Raw genomic sequence first — 24,239 nt, forward strand, 5'->3', positions numbered from 1 at the left:
TAGCTTCAATCTGATTTGATGTACTTTTTTTATTTAGTGGAAATAAATAAAGTGCATGTTTGATTCATGTTGTTTGGTTTAATTCTGTGAAAAACCCTAAAACTGGACATTTATAGAGACTCGTGTTAGTTTTAAATGTTCACAGCCGTTGGATAAGTCTGGGGAGATTTATCCTGCCAAGGCTGATACTGGTGTGCCACCAAGTGTTGGGATGGCCTGTCTTAGCCACCAGGGTAAGACCCGAGGCACATGCAGTATGGGATTACTTGAATCCTTGAACCGGACCAGATTTCCTGTATTGCCCTGGACCTTGGAGATAGATGGGCAAAACTGGAAAGTTACACCTGACCCCTAGACTCGATTATGACACTTCACTAGGTGTTGGATCAGGCTGCCTTTGATATGCCAATCAGTGAGATCCTTAGCGGGGATCAAAACCTGGGTATGTTGAGGCAGTTTGAGAATTCATTTGAGTGGGTGATCATAGTGACAGAATCAGCCACTTTGTCGGACTAAGGGTAATGATCGGGAATGCACTCTCTCTGATGGAAACCAAACTGCCGGCAGTTGATTTCAATCGTTGGAATTTTGTTTTGAAAAATTAATATATTTATATATATATATATATATATGTACGGTTTCGAATTGTTTGCAAATGGTTTTAATTCCCGGGATCCATGTGAGAGGAAAGTGCGGCACTGTTCCTTGCAGCCGAGGGAGAGGTCCTCTCTTGTCAGGCAGTGCTTGATCATTAAGGGCTGAGAGGTTAAGTGTAAGACCATTGAGGATAATACCTGATGGGCTAATCTTGCACCTGCCCACAGTCCCTGGGTTTTTATAAGATGGCTTGGCCCAGGGACCACTTAATGTAAGTGTTGGGCCCATAGGGTCCATATGATGGACTCAAGGGGTTCATTGAGTTTTTCAGTGAATTCGGCTGGGCCTTGTATTAAAGGTTGGGCCGAACCCATGTGGCTGGTGTGTAGATCAATGCTTGGGTCCCACGCCATACAAAGAAGTCCAACTGGGCAGCAGATTGGAAAGTAATTAGACACTGAACACTTAATGGGCCAGAAGCCCATTTCGAGGTGGGCTGATATGATCACCCATCCTTGGGGCGAATCTGAGATTAATGTTAGCAAAAGGATTGGGCCTTTAGCCTTATCCACTCTTGGAGACCAAATTCAAATTATATTTGAATCTGGTAACCTCCTGATAAGATCAGGAGTAAGCTAACTTTATCTGCAGATAGGATTAAGATTATCCCCTATCCAAATACTGATTTGGATTGGGATAACTCCTAATTAGGAGGTTTCTTAATCAAGAAGAAAGGAGGAGAAACCCTAACAAAAAAAAAGGAGAGAAATACAACAGATTTTGAATCAAGAAAAATCGCAAGAAAGGTTCCTGCGAATTGAGATCAGATCTCATACTCCAGAAAAGAAAAAAAAGGCTGTTCAGCCTTTTCGCCTTTAGAGTTCTCCTCCTGCCGCTGCCATCTCCTTTGCAAGATTAGATCTTTGCAGAAAAGAAAGTCAAGAAATCTGTTCTTGACATCAGTCTTGCAAGAAAGACTGAAATAGATTCAGTGTTTAGTGCTTCCAGAGGATACTTGCGAAGGATCCAGTGTGTAGGACGCACCCTACTGGTTCTGTTCCATCCACAGTTGTGTCATCTTCAGCAGGAACGGATCTTGGAGCATTCTTTGGGCGTAAACACCAACTTTGGGAGATAGTGCTTCTCCAGATCAGGTATATTCTTCCCTTTTGTCTTTTGGTACAGATCTGGTTTGATTATGGTTCAAGTAGGATCCTTGAATATTGTATTCTAAATTTAGGAAATATGATTCCCAATTGGGAGAAGGTAGGAAAATTTTTGAAATTCGCCCACCCATTCCACAACCTTTATGGCGTCCATTAGATGGATCCTACCATTCTTTCAGTTAGGAATAACTATTTCTAATGTTTTTTGTAATTTCAATCCTGAAAACACAGAAAAATATCTAAACACCTTCAAACATCCATAATATGCATATCAAAATTATTCCAAAAGAAGGGGGGATTAAACCCTACCAAAACTAAGATCAATTGCTACTAGTCATACAGTCTACTCATGCCATCCGACGATAGTATGATGTTAGTAGGCTACTAGGATGATGAAGATCCCCAACAAAGAACTTCTAGACCTCCCTACTTTGATACGAAGATGCAAACTCAAGCTAGGAGGAAGAAGGTGAATAACAAGAAGAAAAAGAGAAGAAATGTTTGCAAAGACAAAAAGACCAAATACACATATGCCCTTAGCATGCCCAAATTCAAAAAGACCAAGAAAAACAAATAAAACATATTTGCAACAACATCAATCAAGTGCAATCAAGATCTAATACATACAACCTTACAAGGATACATGGCCAATTGGTTAAATTGGTTGGATAAGGAATGTTAACTTCAAGTTGAATATTCTAAGTAAAGGATCATGACTTATGGACCTTCAACTGCCTTGGGTTTAATCACCCGAGCATATAAGGGATCTGCTGTGGTATAAATGGGATGACCTCAGCCTCGTTGAAAATGGGGCGTAAAAACTCCTACATGTCTTTAAGTCTATGCATCTTACGACCTAAGCTCTCTACTAACTGTTCTGAATTGAAGACAAAACTATGTGGACAGAAACTGTCTATACCCATAGTGGCGTTCTACAAGTGTAGTGTGGATTTGTCCACACCACACATATTGATTCCATTCATTTCATGTATAACTTATGAGATAATTTACACAATCGGTCATGTAAGGATGCAAGCAGATTGGATCAGATTCGAATTAAGGTATATTTGAATTTGATCCCATAACATAATACAAGATCTGATTGGATCTCACAAATGGTGGTTCAAATTCGAATCCATTAAGGATGTCAGACATCTGAATCTAATCCAATCTGATTCAAATTATGAAAAAAATTAATTAATTATTAAAAGAAAAACAAAAAAGATTATATACATAAAAACAAAAAATATAAGTATTTTTTCAACTATTTCCATCATATATATAAATATATACATGTTCTTTATAAAAAATTACAAGAAATGCAATATAAACATATTTTATAAATAAGCATATTAATATATACATGTATTTTTATAAGTAAATATGTTTATAAATATATACATATATAGGTTAGATCAGATAGGGGTGATCCAAATTCCAATTGGATCCGATCCAAAAATCCAGCAAAGGGTTATCCGAATCTTTTGGATGATTTGATCCATTTGCACCCATATGATCATGATAGAAAAAAAACTACAATTTAAGATAAAAATAATTTGAAATAATAATATAAGATAATAATGGATAAAACAAAACACCAATACGTAATTACTAATAAATATAAAAAATATATTTATCCTTATAATATTATATTCATGAATAAACAATTTAAAAAACAATTTCAATATAAATTAAAATATATTAAAAGATTAAATACAATGAGGGTAGTTGGGCCATTGTTAACGCACCTGCATTACACTGAATCCTTTGCACAAACTATCCACACCATAATGTGGGCCATCTGTGAGAAAATACTATGGATGATAAATTAAGGTATGGCCATCCATGTCCATGCTATTTTGTGAACAAGGACCATCCACACAAAGTAGAACACCACATTCTATTGTGAGTAGGACCAAAACGATCCTGTCCATGATATTTTCACACTACCAAACACCCTTTAAGATTGGGCGTCATCAACCCTCTTCTCCGCATCTTGAGCAATCCCCCTTGCCGGTGCCATAGCTTCATCTTAAGCGGCCCTTCGCCTTTGTTGTTCTGGGCCTTGGCCACTCCTGCACCCTCACCCTTTGCCTCCTACCTATTGGTGCATTTATCTTCCAAATTGATGAAGGACTTGTTGTTGTAATCCACGAGGACTTGGTACTCCACCACCACCGTAGCCTTGGCCTCATTTAGCTCAGCTTGATTTGTCTAGTGTAGAGCTCCAACTATTTGATTCGACCCTTAGCTTCAAAGAGTCCCATCTTAGCACGTAGCCCTTTCCTCAGGATCCTTGGGAGAGACCTTTAGAAAATGAGCCTCATCTCATGATCCTTGAGAGGTGCCTACAGACGTGCTTTTCTTGTAGTTTCCTTGGTAGTGGCCTCTTCAAGGGCCTTCTTACTGAACCCAAACTTCTTTTTTTGTGCGGCCCTGGCCTCAGCCACCCTCTTCTTCCCAACCTTCATCTCGGCTGCCTTCTTCTTTAACAACTTAACCATCTTCTTTGTGGCCTCAGCCTCAACTCTGTTTGCTACCTCAAATTCCTTTGCCTTTTCCTTGATGATAGCGGCAACTTTCTTCGCCTCCCTGGGGTCCATATGTACACAAATCAAACAAAAGTCGACACACTTTCCTCTAATGTAGCAGTCACAACTATCGTAAAGATTGCTTTTCCCTTGGCTATTGTTATCTCCTCTAGGGTTGAATCAATGGCCTCATCTCCCTTAGCTTGGATGATCCTAGATCTCTGATCTAAGACCTTCATGTTTGTAGGTCGGGTTGAACTCGATGAATCAAACCTTGACTCATAGCTGGAGGACCCATAACTACTAGGGTTCGCCTCATTGAGAAGTTAATACTCTTCAAAGTCTGACCTCGAATACATGGATGGGAGGAGAGAACTTACTGCTAAACGTAACGAAGATGAAGACTGCGGGAGATAAACACAAGAAACAAACTGAGGTAAGCTAGTTGATGTCTCCAGCCATAACACACGGAGCAAATGGTGAGACATCCAGTCTCACTCCCTCCTCTTGAATAAGTGGATTCAATGGCCAGCATTAATCATGTAGGCAATGAGGATCATGTTCTTTCATCTTCTTACAGTAACGAATGCCATGTGGTATGCCTTGAAAACTGAAACAATGACTTAGTGAATTGACTCTTGAATTGTCACTACATGCTCTGTTGGAGAAGATGGGGTCACTGTAAGTTTGGAGGAGAAGCTCTGAGGCGCATCTGAAGACACTGTCTTTAGAACGTTATTTGCCCCCACTCAGTTTCACCGAGTTTGCTTTTGGGTTACAGGCAAATTCGTTCCCAGGATACAATAGAGCCTTGGGCGAGAATCTGCAACCAGCAAAGTTGAAGAGTCTCCAAAGAAACCTTCTGTGAGATTGTAGCAGACTGGACTGAGAGAGAGAGAGAGAGTGAATTTTGAAATTATGTGATTTGGAGTCTGATTTATGCTCCTTAAATAAATTGTGAAGAGGTATGAAGAAAAGGTAGGTGCTGGTTTAGAAAAGGCACCTTGAACAATCACAATTTCAAACATTGTGACTATTTAAAAAGTAGTTAACAGTTAGTGACTGTTAACTTTGAATTGTGCCTCTTGATCACTCCCGATCGAATCGTGACCGTTGATCTCATCAACGGTAATCAATAGTCAAAAACGCACCAAAACCAAAGCCGCCCATCGCGAGCCACGCAGGTGCGAGCAAAGTGTGCCTCTAAATCACCTCATTGCGCTGCACACACGTGCGCGCATATTGCGCAGTATCGAATCCCCATACTCTCCTCTACTAATTCTAAAGAGTGTAAATCAGCTCCTATTGAAATACTGAAACAAACCTTATAATTATCCAATGTGGGACAAGTTCAAAACCAGGTTTTTGTAAGAGAAAAATAGATTTTTCAATCAAGTGTGCAAGTGCAATTTCTCTTGTAATTGATCAATCAAACCCATTGGATTTAATCTCTTATGAGATTAAAATCCAACAATCCCCCACATTGATTGATCAATTACATAGTTCTCTCTCAATCCAAACTACTATGACACAACTGTGCATACAAAAGGTGTTTATCAACTTAAACCTCTTGTTAGTATAATTATCTCAGAGCCTTGTAAAAGTTATTGGTGGTAAGACCTTAAACCAATTACTCTCAAGACAGACCGGAGACACCTATACACACAAAAATGTCCAGTCTCTGCAAGAGTTTTAAGTTTTGCTCAGCACTGTTATGGCCATGTGCTTCTTTCCTAGTTTTATGAACAATCTCGAGAGCAAACCCAAACCCTCATGAGAAGCGGCACCACTTCTATGTTCACATTGGTGAAGCAAACCCAAACCCAAACTCTCATCATAATAGGCAACACTGTTTATGTTGTGATGGGAAATTTCTCAATGTCGGTGCTAACAGTCACATTGTTATAACTCGTTGTTACCCATTAAACCAAATACTGATGGTTTTTCAGTTCAGGTTGGGTTACCATTATAGGTGACTAAGTAAAGGGTTTTAATCCCATATCTTTGGTTGTCATTCTTACCAATTCTCTGGTCAAGCCCTTGGTAAGAGGATCAACCAAGTTTTTACTTGACCTCACATAGGTTATAGTGATGACTCCATCTTGAACCAGTTGCCTAACAAATTCATGTCTCGGACTTATATGTCTGGACTTACCATTGTAGGTACCACTGTAGGCCCTTGACAGACTTGCCTCACTATCATAATAAATGGAAATTGGAGGCATAGGACTAGGCCAAAGTTTTATATCCAATAATAAATTCCTAATCCATTCAGCCTCTTTTCCAGCAGCCGCTAAGGTTATGAATTCGGATTCCATGGTCAAGTGAGATATACAAGTTTGTCTCTTGGATGCCCAAGAGATTGCGCCCCCACCAAGGATGAAAATCCATCCAGATGTGGACTTGTTATCTCCATTATCGGTAATCCAACTTGCATCAGTGTACCCTTCTAGTACAGCTGGATAATCACAGTAAAACAAGCCAAGTTCCAAGGTTCTCTTGAGATACCCAAGAATTCTCCCAATTGCCTTCCAGTGCTCTGCACCGGGATTACTTGTAAACCGATTGAGTTTACTTACTGCAAATGCAATATCAGGTTTGGTACAAAGCATAGCATACATCAAGCTTCCTAATGCACTAGCATACTTAAGTTGTGCAATTGTTCTACCAGTATTTTCTACTAGCTTTATACTAGAATCATATGGTGTGCTATATTCTTTAAACCCTAAATGCTTAAATTTCTCAAGTACTTTCTCAATATAATGTGATTGGCTTAATGCATAGCCCCTACTATACTTTTTAACTTTTATTCTCAAGATAGTATCTACTACTCCTAAATCTTTCATCTTGAAGATAGAGGATAAATAGTTTTTAGTTTCATTTATGCCAACCATATTTGTACCCACAATAAGCATATCATCAACATAAAGACATACAATTACTCTATAATTTTCAGTGAATTTTGAGTAGATGCATTTATCAGCACTATTATGCTTAAAACCAAAAGCTAGGATGCAAGAATCAAATTTCTCATGCCACTATTTAGGTGCTTGTTTTAATCTATATAGTGATTTAACTAGTTTACAGACTTTCTTCTCGTTTCCAAGAAGAACAAATCCTTCTGGTTGTTCCATGTAAACCTCTTCATTTAAATCACCATTTAAGAAAGCGGTTTTAACATCCATTTGGTGAACAGATAAGTGATAAATGGATGCTAATGCTATGAGTGTTCTGATAGAGGTTGTTCTAGCCACTGGTGCATAGGTGTCAAAGTAATCAATCCCTTCCTTTTGACTAAATCCTTTGGCTACCAATCTAGCCTTAAAAGTTTGTACAGTTCCATCAGTGTTGTATTTTCTTCTAAACATCCATTTACATTTTATTGGTTTTGATCCTGGAGGCAGATCTACTAGTACCCATGTATTATTTGACATTACTGAATCCATTTCATCATTTATAACTTCCTTCCAGAAGGCAACATTTCTAGATGTCATGGCCTCATTATAGGTTTTTGGATCATTTTCAATGTTTAGGACAATGGGTATTTTATTTAAAATCTTCTCTCTATCAGCCTCAACCAAAAATTCAATTGATTAAGTAGAGATAAAATCTGAACCTAAGTGTTTCTCTGTTCTTTGTCTTTGACTTCTTCTAAGTCCTATTGTAGGTGTTACAGATGTGTCATTCCTTCTTTCAGTCTCATTATTATCAATAGGTATTGAGATCTGGGATTCTCTGTCTTTTCTTGTAGGTTCATTTCCTGTAGATTCAGAGCACAACTTATTTTCAAAGAATTCAACATCTCTAGTTCCAATTATTATATTGGACTCTAAGTCTAGAAGCCTATAGGCCTTGCTATGTTCTGCATATCCAACAAACATACTTTTCTTAGCTCTGAGTCCTAATTTGGTTCTTTTAGGATCTGGAACTCTATAATATGCTAAGCACCCCCACAATTTTAGATATGCTAAATTAGGTTTTCTTCCTATCCATAATTCATATAGGCATTTGTTATTAACTCTAGAAACAATTTTGTTATGTAAATGGCAGGCTGTTAGGAGTGCTTCCTCCCACAAATTTAAGGGTGCATTAGCTTTTAACAACATGCAGTTTATCATTTCTATAAGTGTTCTATTTTTCCTTTCAGCCAGACCATTCTGTTGAGGGGTATAGGGAGCAAAGCACTGATGTATTATTCCAAATTCTTCACAGAAAAAATTAAACTCATTTTTAAAGTATTCATCACCCCTATCACTTCTAAGGATTTTAATTTTCTTTTCTAGTTGATTTTCAACTTCAGTCTTATATAGTTTAAACATGTCAAAGGCTTCATCCTTAGTTCTCATAAGATAGACATAGGTGTACCTAGAAAAGTCATCTATAAATGTTATGAAGTATCTCTTACCTCCTCTAGTTAATACACCATTGAGTTCACAGATGTCAGAATGGATTAGTTCTAGAAGTTGAGAATTTCTCTCAACACTAGGGAAATGTTTCTTAGCCATTTTTTATTTTACACATATTTCACATTTTTCGGTTGATTCATTACTTAAGCAATTATACCTAGTTTGCTCATGTTCTTTATGGATTTAAAATTCAAGTGTGCTAATCTCTCATGCCATAAAAAGAAAGAATCAACAATATAAGTAGAAACTTTTCCTTCATTAATACTTAATTTGAACATACAATTACAACCAACAAACATCTCATTCTTGGATAGGATTAGTTTGTTGGATTCAAAGACAACTTTGAATCCCCTTTTACAAACAAAATTTACTGAGACTAAGTTCTTTCTAATATCAGGAACATAGAGAACATTCAGGAGAGTCAGTGTCTTTCCGGAAGTGAAGTTCAACTCTACGCTATCTCTTCCAGCAACTTTGGCACATGTTTGGTTTTCCATCTGTACCTCCTGGCCATCAGTCACTTCTTCATATGTCTTAAACAAGGACTTGTCCTTGCAAACATGGACTATGGCGCCTGAATCAAACCACCATCCACAAGATGATTCTGCCATGTTGACTTCAGTAATCATGGCCACGAGATTGTCTTCTACCATGTTTGCAGACTTGGTTTCGCCTTTCCTATGTCGGCAGACTCGGGCATAGTGCCCCTTCTTTCCACAAACATAGCATGATCCTTTCTTATTGTTGCTCTTCTTGAAGTTCCCATCCTTCTTCTTTACTTGTAATGCAGGGTTAGACTTCTTCAATCCGTTTTCCACAAAATTGACCTTGGAGTTCAGCATACCGGTCAGGGTCTTATCCCTACTATTTCTAATTCGAGACTCTTCTTCAATACCAAGGTGTTGCTGAATTTGCTCCAAGGTAAGTTCTTCAGCCTTGTGTAGAAGCTTCTTCTTGTAATCCTTCCAAGAGGGTGAAAGTTTGGCAATGATTGCTCCCACTTGAAAAGATTCAGGAATGATGATGTTAAGGGATCTAATTTTGTTGACTATCACCTGTAGTTCATGAATTTGCTCCAGTATGGGTTTATGGTCGTTCATGGTGAAGTCAAAGTATTCTGCAATAAGATACTTATGGGTACCAGCTTCTTGCACCTTGTATTTGAATTCCAGGGCTTTCCAGATTTGGGTCCAACAGATAGTATAGCTTCAATGTGGTTAGAAAGAAGATCATCTTGTCTTGCCATCGGCTGAAATTTGGTCCATCGAACTGGTCTAGTCGAACAAGATCTTGGTTCATCATCTTGATCGAAGTCATGCTTGCTTCCGCCTCCATTGCAGAATAACGTTCTAAAATTGTTGGAGAAGATGGGGTCACTGTAAGTTTGGAGGAGAAGCTCTGAGGCGCGTTTGAAGATACTGTCTTTAGAATGTTATTTGCCCCCACTCAGTTTCACTGAGTTTGCTATTGGGTTACAAGCAAATCCGTTCCCAGGATACAACAGAGCCTTGGGCGAGAATCTGCAACCAGCAAAGTTGAAGAGTCTCCAAAGAAACCTTCTGTGAAACTGTGGCTGACCGGACTGAGAGAGAGAGAGAGAGAGAGAGTGGATTTCGAAATTGTGTGATTTGGAGTCTGATTTATGCTCCTTAAATAATTTGTGAAGATGTATGAAGAAAAGGTAGGTGCTGGTTTAGAGAAGGCACCTTGAACAGTCACAATTTCAAACATTGTGATTGTTTAAAAAGTAGTTAACAGTTAGTGACTATTAACTTTGAATTGTGCCTCTTGATCACACCCGATCGAATCATGACCGTTGATCTCATCAACGGTGATCAATGGTAAAAAACACACCAAAACCAAAGCCGCCCATCGCGAGCCACACGGGTGCCAGCGAAGTATGAGCAAAGTGTGCCTCTAAAGCGCCTCATTGCGCCGCACACACGCGCGTACATGCGTGTGTGCGCATTGCACGGTATCGAATCCCCATACTCTCCTCTACTAATTCTAAGGAGTGTAAATCAGCTTCTATTGAAATGCTGAAAACAAACCTTATAATTATCCAATGTGGGACAAGTTCAAAACTGGGTTTTTGTAAGAGAAAAACAGATTTTTCAATCAAGTGTGCAAGTGCAATTTCTCTTGTAATTGATCAATCAAACCCATTGCATTTAATCTCTTATGAGATTAAAATCCAACATGCTCTAGCTTGATGATCCAATGGTAGACGAATAGGAACCATATCACCTTGTTGACTTACAAACCATAAAAAATTTTACACCAAAGCGATGGAACCCATTCAAACAAGCCACAATGACTTCCTTCAGCTGAAGCCGAACTAATACCAGATCACTAGTCCTCATTTTCGTCTTAGCCTTGAAAGTAGGGGGCATGTGATATAGCCAAAATTACTCACCAATCCCTACTTAACACATGGTGTACAAAGAGGGCAACCTTATCCTTTTGTAGGCCTATAGGTATTTTTAGCATTTCGTCCCTAGCTGTAATGACGAGCTTCCATCGAAGGCATTACGACCACGGTCAAGCTCTCGGGCTCATTAATTGACAAAGTAACGCTCAACCACATGGCTATCACCTTAATGAACTTGGTAATTATTCCAACCCATCGTGCAAAACTGTTACAAGGTCTCATCATGTGACCATCAATGAGACCACACTAGGGGTGCCCATGGTTCGGTTAACCGAACCATAGGCATTTTTTCAAACCAACCCAATCCTATCGGTTTTTACATTTATTCGAACCGAAACGTAACCAGTACCACCAGTTAACTGGTTGATCAGTTTCAGTTTTTGATCGATTTGGTTTTTTGGTTTTTTATATTTATAATATATATTACATAAATATATATGTATAATATATTATAAATACTATAAATATATATAATATATATAATGTTTATAATATATTATATATTATAAATAGATTATTAAAAATATCATATATTATATGTTAGTACTATTCGGTCGAACTGAGAAAAGAGAAGAAAGAGAGAAGAAGAACAAGAATAGTGTTGAACTGAGAAGACAAAGAGTCTAACCCAGTTGACCATATATTTAAATTTGACAAATAAGTATACAAAGATAGAAATGCCCCTTCATATGTAAGAGGCATATAACTAACACATTATTTAGATGGAAAAGACTAAAATACCCTTCTTTAGTCGACTCTAACACTCCCCCCTCAAGCTGGAGAGTATATATCATATAATCCCAACTTGTTACATATATAGCTCACTCTTCCCGAACTCAACCCTTTTGTGAACAGATTTGCCCATTGATCACCTGTTCTCACATGCTTAGTGCTTATCTCACCATTGATGACCTTTTAACTTACAAAATGACAACCTACCTCTATGTGTTTAGTTCTCTCGTGAAAATCTGGGTTGGATGAGATGTGAATTGCAGCTTGGTTGTCAAAGTATAGCTTCATGGGTTTACTTATTGAGAATCCAATTTCCTGCAATAGATTCTTCAACCACACTAATTCACATGTAGTGTGTGCCATGGCCATGTATTCTGCTTTTACATGCTCCTTGCTACAACAGTCTGCTTCTTGCTCTTCCATGTCATTAGATTTCCTCCAAGAAAAGTGCAATAATCTATAGTGGATCTTTTGTTTGATAAAGAGCTAGCCCAGTCTGTGTTGGTGTATCCAACTATTTCAAGATCACCTCTTGGCTTGTATAGTAACCCACAACTTGGAGCCCCCTCCAAATACCACACAATCCTAAGAACTGCATCCCAATGAGGCACTTGAGGACTCTGCATAAACTAACTTACCACACTGACAGCAAATGAGATATCAGGCCTAGTGATAGTTAGATAATTCGGCTTTCCCACTAGCCTTCTATACCTTCTAAGATTATCAAATAATTCACCTGTGTCACTTTCCAACTTCACATTCAATTCAATAGGAGTTTCAATTGCTTTAGCACCTCGTAACCTTGTTTCTTCTAACATGTCAAGAACATATTTCCACTGATAGAGGTATATGCCTTGCTTTGATTTAATAACTTCTATACCTAGGAAATACTTTAACTTCCCATGATCTTTTGTCTGAAAGTCATTCTATAGGAATGCCTTCAATCTATCAATCATAACTCTATCACTGCCAATTATGACTATGTCATCCACATACACTACTAGCAAGATCTTCCCGGCCACAGAGTCATAGCTAAATACTTAATGGTCAACTTGACATTGTCTCATTCTAAACTCCTTCACCACTTCACTAAATTTTCCAAACCAAGCACGGGGAGACTGTTTGAACCCATGGATTGCCTTCTTGAGCTTACACACCTTACCATCCTCCCCTTGAGCAACAAACCCTAGTGGTTGCTCCATGTACACTTCCTCTAGAAGATCACCATGGAGAAAGGCATTTTTAATATCAAGCTGAAATAGAGACCAATCATGCATGATAGTTAAGGAAATCAACACACGTACTGAGTCAATCTTTGCAACTAGAGAAAAGGTTTCTACATAGTCTACACCATAAAGTTGAGAGTACCCTTTTGCAACTAAACGGGCTTTTACTCATTCCACTCCCATCTAGTAGATACTTAACAATATGCACCCATTTACAACCAACAACATGCTTACCTGGGGGAAAATTGGTGAATTCCCATGTATGATTATGATTAAGAGCAGAGAGTTCCTCTTCCATAGTTTTTCGTCACCCTGGCAAGGTAAAAGCCTCTTGAACATCCTTAGGTGTGGATATAGAGGACAATAAGGTAATAAACTTGTGATGGGAAGCAGAAAGGTGAGATACAAAAACATAAATGGATATAGGGTGTAGTGGGCAACTACATTTACATTTCCACAATGCAATAGGAAGGTCAAGATCAAAAGGCAATTCGGTTGTGGAAGGAGTTGGATCAGTCGTCGGAGTAGAAGGTGGTAGAGGTGCTAGCCTCTGTCGATGAGTACACACTTGACGGATTGGTGGTCTTTTAGTACGAACCAGCATTGGGGAAGGTGGAGACTCAAGCATAATGAAAACCACTAGAATGGAATTATCAATCAGAAGAGGAAGAGGAACCTCTATAGGAGGAGGGATATTAGAACTAGAGAAGTATGGCACCGATTCAAAAAATGTAAAGACAAATAAAGGATTTTCGAGTAATAGGATTGTAGCATTTATACCCTTTCTAAGTCCTAGAGTAGTCAAGAAAGATACATTTAATGGAGCGAGCATTCAACTTGTCTAGCCTAGTACCAAGATTCTAAACAAAGTACACACACCCGAAGATCCCGAGAGTTAGGAGATATGGAGACAAAGTGGGAAATGGGATAGAAAACGGAGAACGACCATCAAGAATGAACGAGTGCATGCGATTAATGAGAAAACAAGTAGTAAGGACTGCATCACTCCAGAAATGTTTAGGAACATCCATATAATGAAGAAGAGACTAAGCTGTTTCAAGTAGATGTCGGTTCTTCCTCTCAACCACCCCATTTTGCTGAGGGGTGTGGGCACAAGACGTATGATGAATAATACCATGTTGTTTCAAGTATTGCTAAGAAAGAAAATACTCTTTGTCATTGTCAGAACGAAGAATTTTAAGTGAAACACCAAATTGTGTATGCACTTCAGCATTAAACTTTAGGAAAATGGAAAATAATTCACTTCTTTCTTTTATTAAATAAAGTCATGTCATTCTTGAACAATCATCAACAAAGATAACAAAATATTTGTAACCATTATAAGACTCAATTCTGATTGGACCCAAAACATCTGAATGAACTAAGTCAAAAGGACTCAACATACGACTATCAACTCTAGGAATAAAGGAAACCCAATGGTGTTTCCCATACTGACACGACTAACACTGTAAAGAGGACAGACAACTCAACGATGGAACAAGAAGCTTGAGAGCTTTAAGAGATGGATGGTCGAGTCTATAATGCCACTAAAGAGGAGTTAAAGAGGTTTGAAGTGCAACTATAGAGCCACCGCCATCAAGATAATGCAATCTACCAACTTCATGCCCTTCACCAATCTTCTTCCCCATCATTAGATCCTGAAAAACACAAGAGAAATGGTAAAATGTGATAGAACAATTGAGGGATTTGGTTAGTTTACTAACAGACATAAGATTAAAAGGAAACTTGGGAACATATAAAATAGAAGACAAAGAAAGAGATGTTGTGTTAACATTACCAACACCAAAAATGGGGGAAGTATATCCATTGGCAAGGGTGACATTATTTGATGTAGAGGTTGGAGAAAGGGATACACCTAAAGTCCCGATCATGTGATCAAAGGCTCCAGAGTCAATTATCCAGGGTGAAAGTTTGGATGTAGGGCAATATATACCTGAATGAGCAAAGGTGACAATATTCTGATGTTAAGTGGCTTGAATAAATCTCTCATACCCCTCTATTGGAATACTCATCATCTCCTTCCTAGAAAATGCTGGATCAACCGGTTGAGTATTAGTGACTTCACTACCACCAACAGCATGATTAGCCCATGTGGATGGTGGGCCATGCAAATTATAACAAAAGTTAACTATGTGTCATTCTCTCCCACAATGTGTGCATCTCCTAGTAGTGCTCCCCCTTCCTCTACCACGGCCTCCCCCTGAATCACGACCTCCTCCACTGCTATGACCACCCATAGGGTTACCACAACCTCCCTTAACTGTACAACCACCTTCTCTATGCCTATAAGAACCACCTCGAGTGCCAACAAGTGCTGATCTATCGAAGGGTATGCTACTATCTATGGGGGTAAGAGATATCCTATGGAGATAGGAAAACACTTCTTTTAGAGTAGGGAAAGCAAACCCTCCCAATATTTGTGCTCTGACAGGTTCATACTCTGCTTTCAATCCCACCAAGAACCTTGTAAAATCTAGTTATTCCCTTTGTTGCTACTGAATTTTGACATACAGAGTCAAGGGATGATAGACATTAAGTTCATTCCAAAGATTTTTTGTATTGGAATAATATTCTTCCAGAGTCAGATTTCCTTGCTGCAAACTGAAGTATTCCTAATAAAGTTGATAAACCCTTGTAGTATTGTCTTGTCCATAATAGAGTTTATTGTCATGTTCTGATATATCCCTTGTTGTATCTAAAAGCATGAAGTTAACACTGATTCTAGGCTCCATACTATTCCATAACCACATCATAATTTGAGCATCCTCTTGCTCCCAATCACTAAAACTTGGGGATTCAGCACTAGGTTTCTCCTCCTGTACATGTTTCACTTTCTTCTTAGAAAAGAGAAAGAAAGAGAGAAGGGAGAGAAGAAGAATAAGAAGAAGAAGAATAGTGTCAAACTGAGAAGACCGTTTAACCCAATCGACCATATATTTAAATTTGACAAATAAGTATACAAAGACAGAAATGCCCCTGCATATCTAGGAGGCATATAACTAACACATTACTTAGATAGAAAAGACTAAAACACCCCTCTTTAGTTGACTCTAACATTATATATATATTATAATAGATATATTTATATAATATGTGACATATATTAAATATATATAATTAACATATAAATATATATACCGGTTGGTTCGGTTAACCGCATTTTCTGGTTTAGTTTTCTCAGTTCGGTTCAATTATTTGGTTTTTTGGTTTTTTATGGACACCCCTAGGATCACAACTCGGGGCCTCTGATGTCTTTTTGTGCTCATATGTGGGACCTTTGGCCAAATCATCTCAGAAGTTCTCAAACTACCCTCGTTATTATCTTTAGTAACATCATATGTCAATGTCATATTGGTCTTGTTTTCCAAAAAAAAAAAAAATAGATCTTGTTTTCCCATCTTAATCGGTGGGAGTAATATCTTCAAAAATCAACCTAAAAATAGATAACTAACCACAAGGAGATACTTTGCCCCTAGCCTAAGTGGGATCTATTTATGTCAACTAGAAGACTTGTTGGGTTGGACGTCGGGGTGGTGAATGAAAACAAGATATTACTATATCACATTGGTTACTTTGGAGCAATGGAACTTCACTATGGTCTCTACTTCTCTACAACTACCCATTTATGAAGTGAACACAGAGGGGAACTGCACTTAAATATGGTTCAATCTTAGATAATTGGATTAGGTAGTATTCAAATACAATTCAATAGTATGGGGTCAATGATAACTATTGCCCTAAACTTAGATAATTGTATTTGATAATTCAAATACAGTTCAATCTTAGATAATTGAATTTGATACTATCCAAAGTTTTAAGGGTAAATTACAAAGACTCTCCTATAGTATGGGGTCAATGATAACTATTGTCCTAAACTTTCATTTGCCACAAAGACCACCCTGTACTATGGGGCTGGTGACAATTACTATTCTGAACTTTCATTTGTTAAGTCAGGTGATATAATGTGTTAGACTACCAAAATATCCACCTAAACTTTCCTTATTTTCTTTTCCTCACTCTTTTTCTCTTAAACCCTAATTGATCCAAAAAATACTTCCATACTTACTGAGTGAAGTCAGCTAAAGCAATAGGTATCATTTCACTAACACGAATGTTTCTCTTCATCTTAAAATATAAAAATTATCCACTCCTTTCACCAATAAATCAAGAAAAACCATATGAAACCTTAAATTTATATCTATCAGAAAGAAATCTCTGCTATTTCATTTGTGATAACTCGAGTAGAAGGAAAGATCTTATTCTTCCTTTTTCTTGTTGTTTTTTCTTTACAAGGAATGAGTTTATATATATAAGCCTTGTTCCACCTTTTCTTGTTATACACAATTGCCAATTGTTTTTGAAGTGTTGCTATTTCTCCTGAAACATTCCATGTGATAATCATGTCATCTACATATATTATTAAGGTTGTTACCTCCCCTCATTGGTGCTTTAGAAATAGTGTATGGTTTGAATTGCTTTGTTGAAAGCCATATTTCTTCATCGCAAGACTAAACCGCCCAAACCATGCCCGCGGTGATTGTTTCGATCCATATAGTGCTCGTTGTAGATTACACACAACTTTGGTCTTGGAATTCGCTGTATAACCAGGTGGGATGTCCATGTATACCTCCTCTTCAAGATCACCATGGAGGAAGGCATTCTTTACGTTGAACTGGTGCAGTGGCCAATCAAGGTTTGCTGCAAGAGATAACAAAACTCTAACCGTATTCAACTTGGCCACTGGTGAGAATGTCTCTTGATAATCTACGCCATGTGTCTAAGTATAACCTTTCGTGACCAGCCTCACTTTGTATCTCTTGATTGACCCATATGCCTTGTATTTAATGGAAAATACGCACTTACACCCTACAGGTCTTTTCCCTTTGGGCAAGGTAACAAGAGTCCATGTTTTGTTCTCCAATAGTGCCTCCATTTCTTCCTCTATGGCCTGAGTCCATTTCGGGTTTGTCAAAGCTTCTTGAACACTGGTGGGAATATGATTTGAGGACAATTCTTGCACAAATGTTTTGAGAGGTTTGGAGAGTCTCTTTGTTGATACATAATTGGCAATTGGATACTTTGACCTCCGATCCTCAATATCTGGAGATATCTATTTGGTGGTTTTCCATGGTTATGCCTGAAAGGTAAAGTGTAACCAGCAAAAGTATTCATATCGTTAGAGCTTGAAGGTGTAGTAGGAGAGTTTACCTCAGGAATGTTCTCATGTGCTTCAGGGATATTCTTAGGAGATGGGCCTTTAGGTACTGTGGAGGTTGGGGTCTCTATTTCTTCTATTGGGAGTAGCGATGTAGATGTTTCTGGTGCTGTCTCTGTAGGTGTCTCACCAATTATAGAAGGTTCTTCATTGACCACCATTTCTGTTGAAGCACTCTTATTCAGCCAATCGGGTAGAAACTAGTTTTGTTCTTCACTCTTACTCTCCCCCTGAAGAGAAGAATTAGTTTTGGAAGGAGAGTAGAATGTTTCAAATTCCAGAAAGGTAACATCCATGGTAACATAGGTGCGTTGGATGGCTGGATCATAGCATCGGTATCCTTTCTGATGTAACGCATACCCCAAAAATAAGCACCGAGTTGCTCGTGGATCCAGTTTTGTGCGTTGATTTTAATGCAGATGTATGAATGCCACACAGCCAAAAACTCAAGGTGGAATCATCAACACGGATGGCAAAGAGACATGTGATGAAAGAGCTTGTAATGGTGTCTTAAAATATAAGACTTGTGATGGCATTCGGTTAAAGGAGATGCACAACAGTAGCAACAACATCAACCCAATGTCGGTTAGGTACATGTGCTCCAAGTAACCAAGCACGAGAAGTTTTGAGTATGTGTCGATTCTTTCTCTCAACAATGCTATTTTCTACAGAGTTTGTGGACACGAAGTCTCATGAAGTAGTCCATGAATCCGGAAATAATTTTGGAACCGTTGATTCATGTATTCCCTACCATTATCAGACCTAAGAACCTGAATCTTTGTTGTGAACTGAGTCTTCACCATCATATGGAAAGATTGAAATACAGTCAACACTTCATCTTTATGTTTCAACAGATATAACCATGTCATGTGAGTGCAGTCATCAACAAAGATTACAAACCAGCGAAATCCAGACATTGTAGTTACCGGGGATGGCCCCCACACATCAGAGTGAATTAAAGCAAATGGAACTTTACTTTTGTTCATAGTTAAAGGATAGATAGTTCTATGACTCTTAGCTAAGATGAAAGTGTTACATTGAAAATCATGAGGCTGCATATCTGTAAATAAATCCGGAAATAAATGTTTCATGTACACGAATAATGGATGTCCCAACCGGTGATGCCAGATCCAAATATGTTGTTCTTTGGTGTTACTTTGATGATGTGCATGATATGCTTAACCCGTACTAAGGTCATCCATGTAGTAGAGCTCCCCACACCCCCCCCATCCTAGTACCACGCCCAATTATCTCCTTGGTGAGAATATCCTAAAAAAGACAAAAAGTAGGATAGAAGAGCACAACACAATTTAGATCAATGGAAATCTAGCTAACAGATAGTAATTTATGAGAGAGTGAGGGAACAAGCAAAGTGTTCTTTAAGGATACTGCAGGTGACAAGGTCACAGTGCCTGCTCCTGTGATTGGAGATATATCCCCACTGGCATTAGCAATTGTAGTCCGTCTTAGTGGTGAAGTTTTTGAAAAATTAGTAGCATCATAGGTCATGTGGTCGGTAGCCCCCGAGTCAAGTATCCATGCATTGCTATCAACAGTGTTGTGGGGAAGATTGTTACCTGAATCTAAGAGGTGCACATCTCCTTGTGGTAATTCAACAGGTGGTGTGAATGAAAGTTGGGATTCTACTGTCACCCGCGAAGTCGGTGGAAACCACGCCATCTTCCGTGTAACCCAAGATTCCCTTCAACCTCTCCTCAGACTCTTTCCTCTTCTGCTCCGAGGCTGGAATTGCCCTGAATGATAACTTTGTTAAGCTCGTTTCTTGGTATGACAATGAATGGGGTTACAGTTCCCGTGTAATTGACTTGATCCTCCACATGGCCTCTACCAACTGAAACTATTGATCGATATGGCTTTCCGTGTCCCGACTGTGGATGTCTCTGTGGTGGATCTCACCGTAAGACTCGAGAAGAAGGCAACCTACGAACAGATCAAAGCCTCTACTAGGAGGAGTCGGAGGGGGAGAGTCACAGCGGTCAGGGATTTAATGGCAGCAGCGCGTCATTGGGGATTCCATAGTCGGCTTTCCTTGGAACGACGAACTCAGTAGTGGCGGTGATGGAAGGTGAGAAGACGACAATTGCTACTAATGCTGAGGGTCAGAGAGCGACGCCTTCGGTCGTTGCATACACGAAGAACAAAGACCGACTTGTGGGGAAGATTGCGAAGAGGCAAGCAGTTGTGAACTTCATACCAGGCGGTTTGCATTCAGCAAGGACTTGCAGCGGCAGTAGCAACGGCCAACCACCAGCGATCACGGTGGAGTCATCAGTTCTAGGTAAAGACCACAAGATTTGGCAGAGCAACAGCCGGACTTGCAGCGGCAGTAGCAGCGGCCAACCACCGGTGACCACGGTGGAGTCGTCAGTTCTAGGTAAAGAAGAAACCACAAGATTTGGCAGAGCAACCCCTTTGACCAAAGAAGAGAACAACGATACCTGCGTTTTCAACCGAAGATTGGTTGCGACCAACAGCCTCCGTGTGACCAAGATTCGTAGCGGCCAGGAAGGTGAGTTTGTCACGAACCGATATGCTTTGATACCATGATAACTCGAGTAGAAGGAAAGATTTTATTCTTCCTTTTTCTTGTTGTTTTTTCTTTACAAGGAATGAGTTTATATATATAGGCCTTGTTCCACCTTTCCTAGTTATACACAAACTACTATGATAAGAATTATCCCTTGGCTTAAGGGATCACTATCTACAGATAAGAATTGTCCCTGGAATTAAGGGATATTCTCCTAGTTTGACAGCTCACGCCAATAAGTTGAATATTGAATTCAATCAGAAATCTGCAAGGATCTATTAGAGCAACCAAGAGGACTTCAATATTATATTTAGAAAACTATTAGAAGTAAGAAAATGGTAGTTTGGAATTTGGAGATTTAAAAATTTTAAATTTCTGAATGACAATATTTTTGAAGTTACATGACCAAACTCTAATGGAGAGTATTTGTTGCAAAGTGAATGCTAAGGGGTCTTTATTGCAAATGAAAGTTCAGAGGGACAATTGCCAATGACCCTATAGTAGAGGGGGTCCTTGTCACAAATGAAAATTCGGGGGTAATCGTCTCAAATAAAAGTTCAGGGGTAATTTTCAGTCACCCTATTCTAGAGTAGAGGGGGTCTGTCTCAAATGAAAGCTCAGGATAAATTACATGGGGTCTTTATAATTTATCCAATTTTTAAATGGATATCTGAATCTGACTTAAATCAAATCAGATTAAACCCAGTGCATTTGCAGCCCTAACCTTCCTTCAAACAAAATTCAAAATTGTGTCATTGATTGTAGACAAAATAATATAAGTTCATAAAGGGAAATCCCAAATAACAACATTTTTTTTTTCCTTTTTTTTATCCAACTTATTTACAGATATAATTCTCAAGTATAGAATCTAAAAGACTCATACACAATCTCAACTAACAATAACAGAGAGTAGTAGCCCAAGAAGAGAATCATCAGCTCAAGTGCCTTATTTTTTCCACCATAACAATTTAACAAACACAAATCAAATCATTAATTAATACGTTTCTTTTTTCCGGTACCGGAAATTCACCATCTAATTCTCCACCTCCTCTTCGTCATACTCTTCTTCCTCGTCCACAACCGCCTCTTGGTATTGCTGGTACTCTGACACTAAATCGTTCATGTTACTCTCCGCCTCTGTGAACTCCATTTCGTCCATTCCCTCGCCGGTGTACCAATGCAAGAAAGCCTTCCTACGGAACATGACCGTAAACTGCTCAGAAACACGTCGGAACATCTCCTGGATCGATGTTGAATTCCCCATGAAGGTTGACGACATGGACAACCCAGTTGGGGGGATGTCACAAACGCTTGATTTCACATTGTTCGGGATCCACTCGACGAAGTAGGACGAGTTCTTGTTTTGGACGTTGATCATCTGTTCATCAACCTCTTTTGTGCTCATCTTGCCTCTGAACATTGCTGACGCAGTGAGATACCGGCCGTGGCGAGGGTCGGCAGCGCACATCATGTTCTTCGCATCCCACATTTGTTGAGTGAGCTCGGGAATGGTGAGGGCACGGTATTGCTGGGATCCCCGGGACGTCAGAGGTGCGAATCCAACCATGAAGAAGTGGAGACGTGGGAAAGGGATGAGATTAACTGCTAATTTCCTGAGATCCGAGTTGAGTTGACCAGGGAAGCGGAGGCAGCATGTCACTCCACTCATGGTAGTCGAGATTAGGTGGTTCAGATCGCCGACTGAAGCATAGGATTCACTCGTATTAGTAGAATTTAGATACAAATTAAATGTCATAGTTTAGTCGGTTGAGCTGTGACTCAGCTTGGGGAATGGGGATCATATCTTCTGATTTTTCTTTTTTCCAGCTCAAGAGATCTTGTTTCTGACTGAATATAACCGAGATCTGAGAACTCTAATTAAAAGAATAGGAATGGGAAAAGCCAAAAGGACCAACTTACAGCTGGGATTTGTGAGCTTCAGAGTCCGGAAGCAGATGTCATAGAGAGCTTCATTGTCAAGAACCATGCACTCATCAGCGTTCTCCACCAATTGGTGTACAGACAAGGTAGCGTTGTATGGCTCCACCACAGTGTCGGAGACCTTGGGCGAAGGGAAGACCGAGAAGGTCAGCATCATCCGGTCGGGATATTCTTCCCTGATCTTCGATATAAGCAGCGTTCCCATCCCTGATCCGGTCCCACCGCCGAGGGAATGGCAAACCTGGAAGCCTGACACATGAAAATGAAATGAACTCAGAGTCTCAGACTCACCATTAATACATGAGTACAGTCTAGGGAAAACAGAGCTACTACTACTGGTACGCACCTTGTAGGCAATCACAGTTCTCGGTCTCTTTACGAACAACATCTAGAACAGCGTCGATCAACTCGGCTCCTTCAGTATAGTGTCCCTTGGCCCAATTGTTACCGGCTCCATTTTGTCCAAAGACGAAGTTGTCTGGCCGGAAAATGTGGCCATAAGGTCCAGTCCTCAAGGCATCCATGGTTCCCGGTTCAAGATCCATCAGCACAGCTCTAGGGACATAGCGGCCACAGCTTGCTTCGTTGAAGTATACGTTCACCCTTTCTAGCTGAAGATGGGAGTTGCCTGTGTAGTTTCCCTTGGTGTCGATGCCGTGTTCATCGCACACAACCTCCCAGAATTTGCCACCGATTTGGTTGCCGCATTCATGATGAGAAATGTTAAAAGCGTATGGATCGAAAATTTTAGTAGAAAAAAGATTGAATTGAATACATGTCTAACAAAAAACAAGCAATCAAGACTGTAATGTACCTCTGTGAGACGGCGAAGTGAATGGCGGGGATCGGCCGGAAGGCAGAGGTGGAGAGAAGATAATGAAGCTTGAAATGAAGATGGGCTTTTGTAGTTGCCAAAGACTGAGAGGGGATAGGATTTGAAGAGAGAGAGAGAGATGTTAGTAATATCTCATGTGAGTATGTTTTGAAGTGGCTTGTCAAATACCAGCAAGGATCGTGAGCTGGATATGGGAGGAGACAACGATATGCATACCAAATTATGGACTCATTACCATGGTAAATTTACTAATTTATCCTTCCCGGTCTTCCCTTTTTTCATTCAAATGAATCCAGATCTGTTCCTTACACACCGCTCTAACACCATACATGATGACATGTAAGTATGGGAGATATTTTCAGTGGACTGACAATGTGCTGTAAAGTTGGTGTGAAGATTAAGAAGCACTCTGCAGCAGATTCATATTTACTTTCCTTTTTAGAGTTCAGATTTCCTCTCACACCCACCTCACAGAGGCACATCCCCCGATGTATTTATATATTTTCATTCATGGAGAGATATTCCAAATTCATGGCTACGGATTATATGACATATGGGAGAGGAAATCAAGATTGCCTCCTTATGCAGTT

The 24,239-nt window shown here is 39.3% G+C and overlaps 1 protein-coding gene across 1 annotated transcript; it reads right to left on the bottom strand.

Moving 5' to 3' along the window:
* Nucleotides 1–21,649: 21,649 nt before the first annotated feature.
* Nucleotides 21,650–23,877, bottom strand: LOC148848633 (tubulin beta-1 chain). The gene is made up of 3 exons (XM_088949725.1): nucleotides 23,161–23,877; nucleotides 22,794–23,063; nucleotides 21,650–22,574 (listed from the first exon to the last, which is right to left on the bottom strand). Exons 1-3 carry the CDS (start codon nucleotides 23,357–23,359, stop codon nucleotides 21,907–21,909), a joined length of 1,137 nt encoding a protein of 378 aa, XP_088805851.1. The 5' UTR covers nucleotides 23,360–23,877; the 3' UTR covers nucleotides 21,650–21,906.
* Between the last annotated feature and the right edge of the window lie 362 nt (nucleotides 23,878–24,239).

This window comes from Nelumbo lutea, chromosome 6, assembly GCF_056320005.1.
Source record: "Nelumbo lutea isolate HS-2025 chromosome 6, American lotus-T2T, whole genome shotgun sequence".
NCBI lineage: Eukaryota > Viridiplantae > Streptophyta > Magnoliopsida > Proteales > Nelumbonaceae > Nelumbo > Nelumbo lutea.

Bases quoted from the DNA above. Each gene is read 5' to 3' on its own strand.
- LOC148848633 (XM_088949725.1), bottom strand. From the start codon at position 23,359: ATGGATCTTGAACCGGGAACCATGGATGCCTTGAGGACTGGACCTTAT. The intron at 23,064-23,160 runs GTGCGTACCAGT...TTCATGTGTCAG, and splicing joins GAACTGTGATTGCCTACAAG to GCTTCCAGGTTTGCCATTCC. The intron at 22,575-22,793 runs GTAAGTTGGTCC...CCTATGCTTCAG, and splicing joins GAAGCTCACAAATCCCAGCT to TCGGCGATCTGAACCACCTA.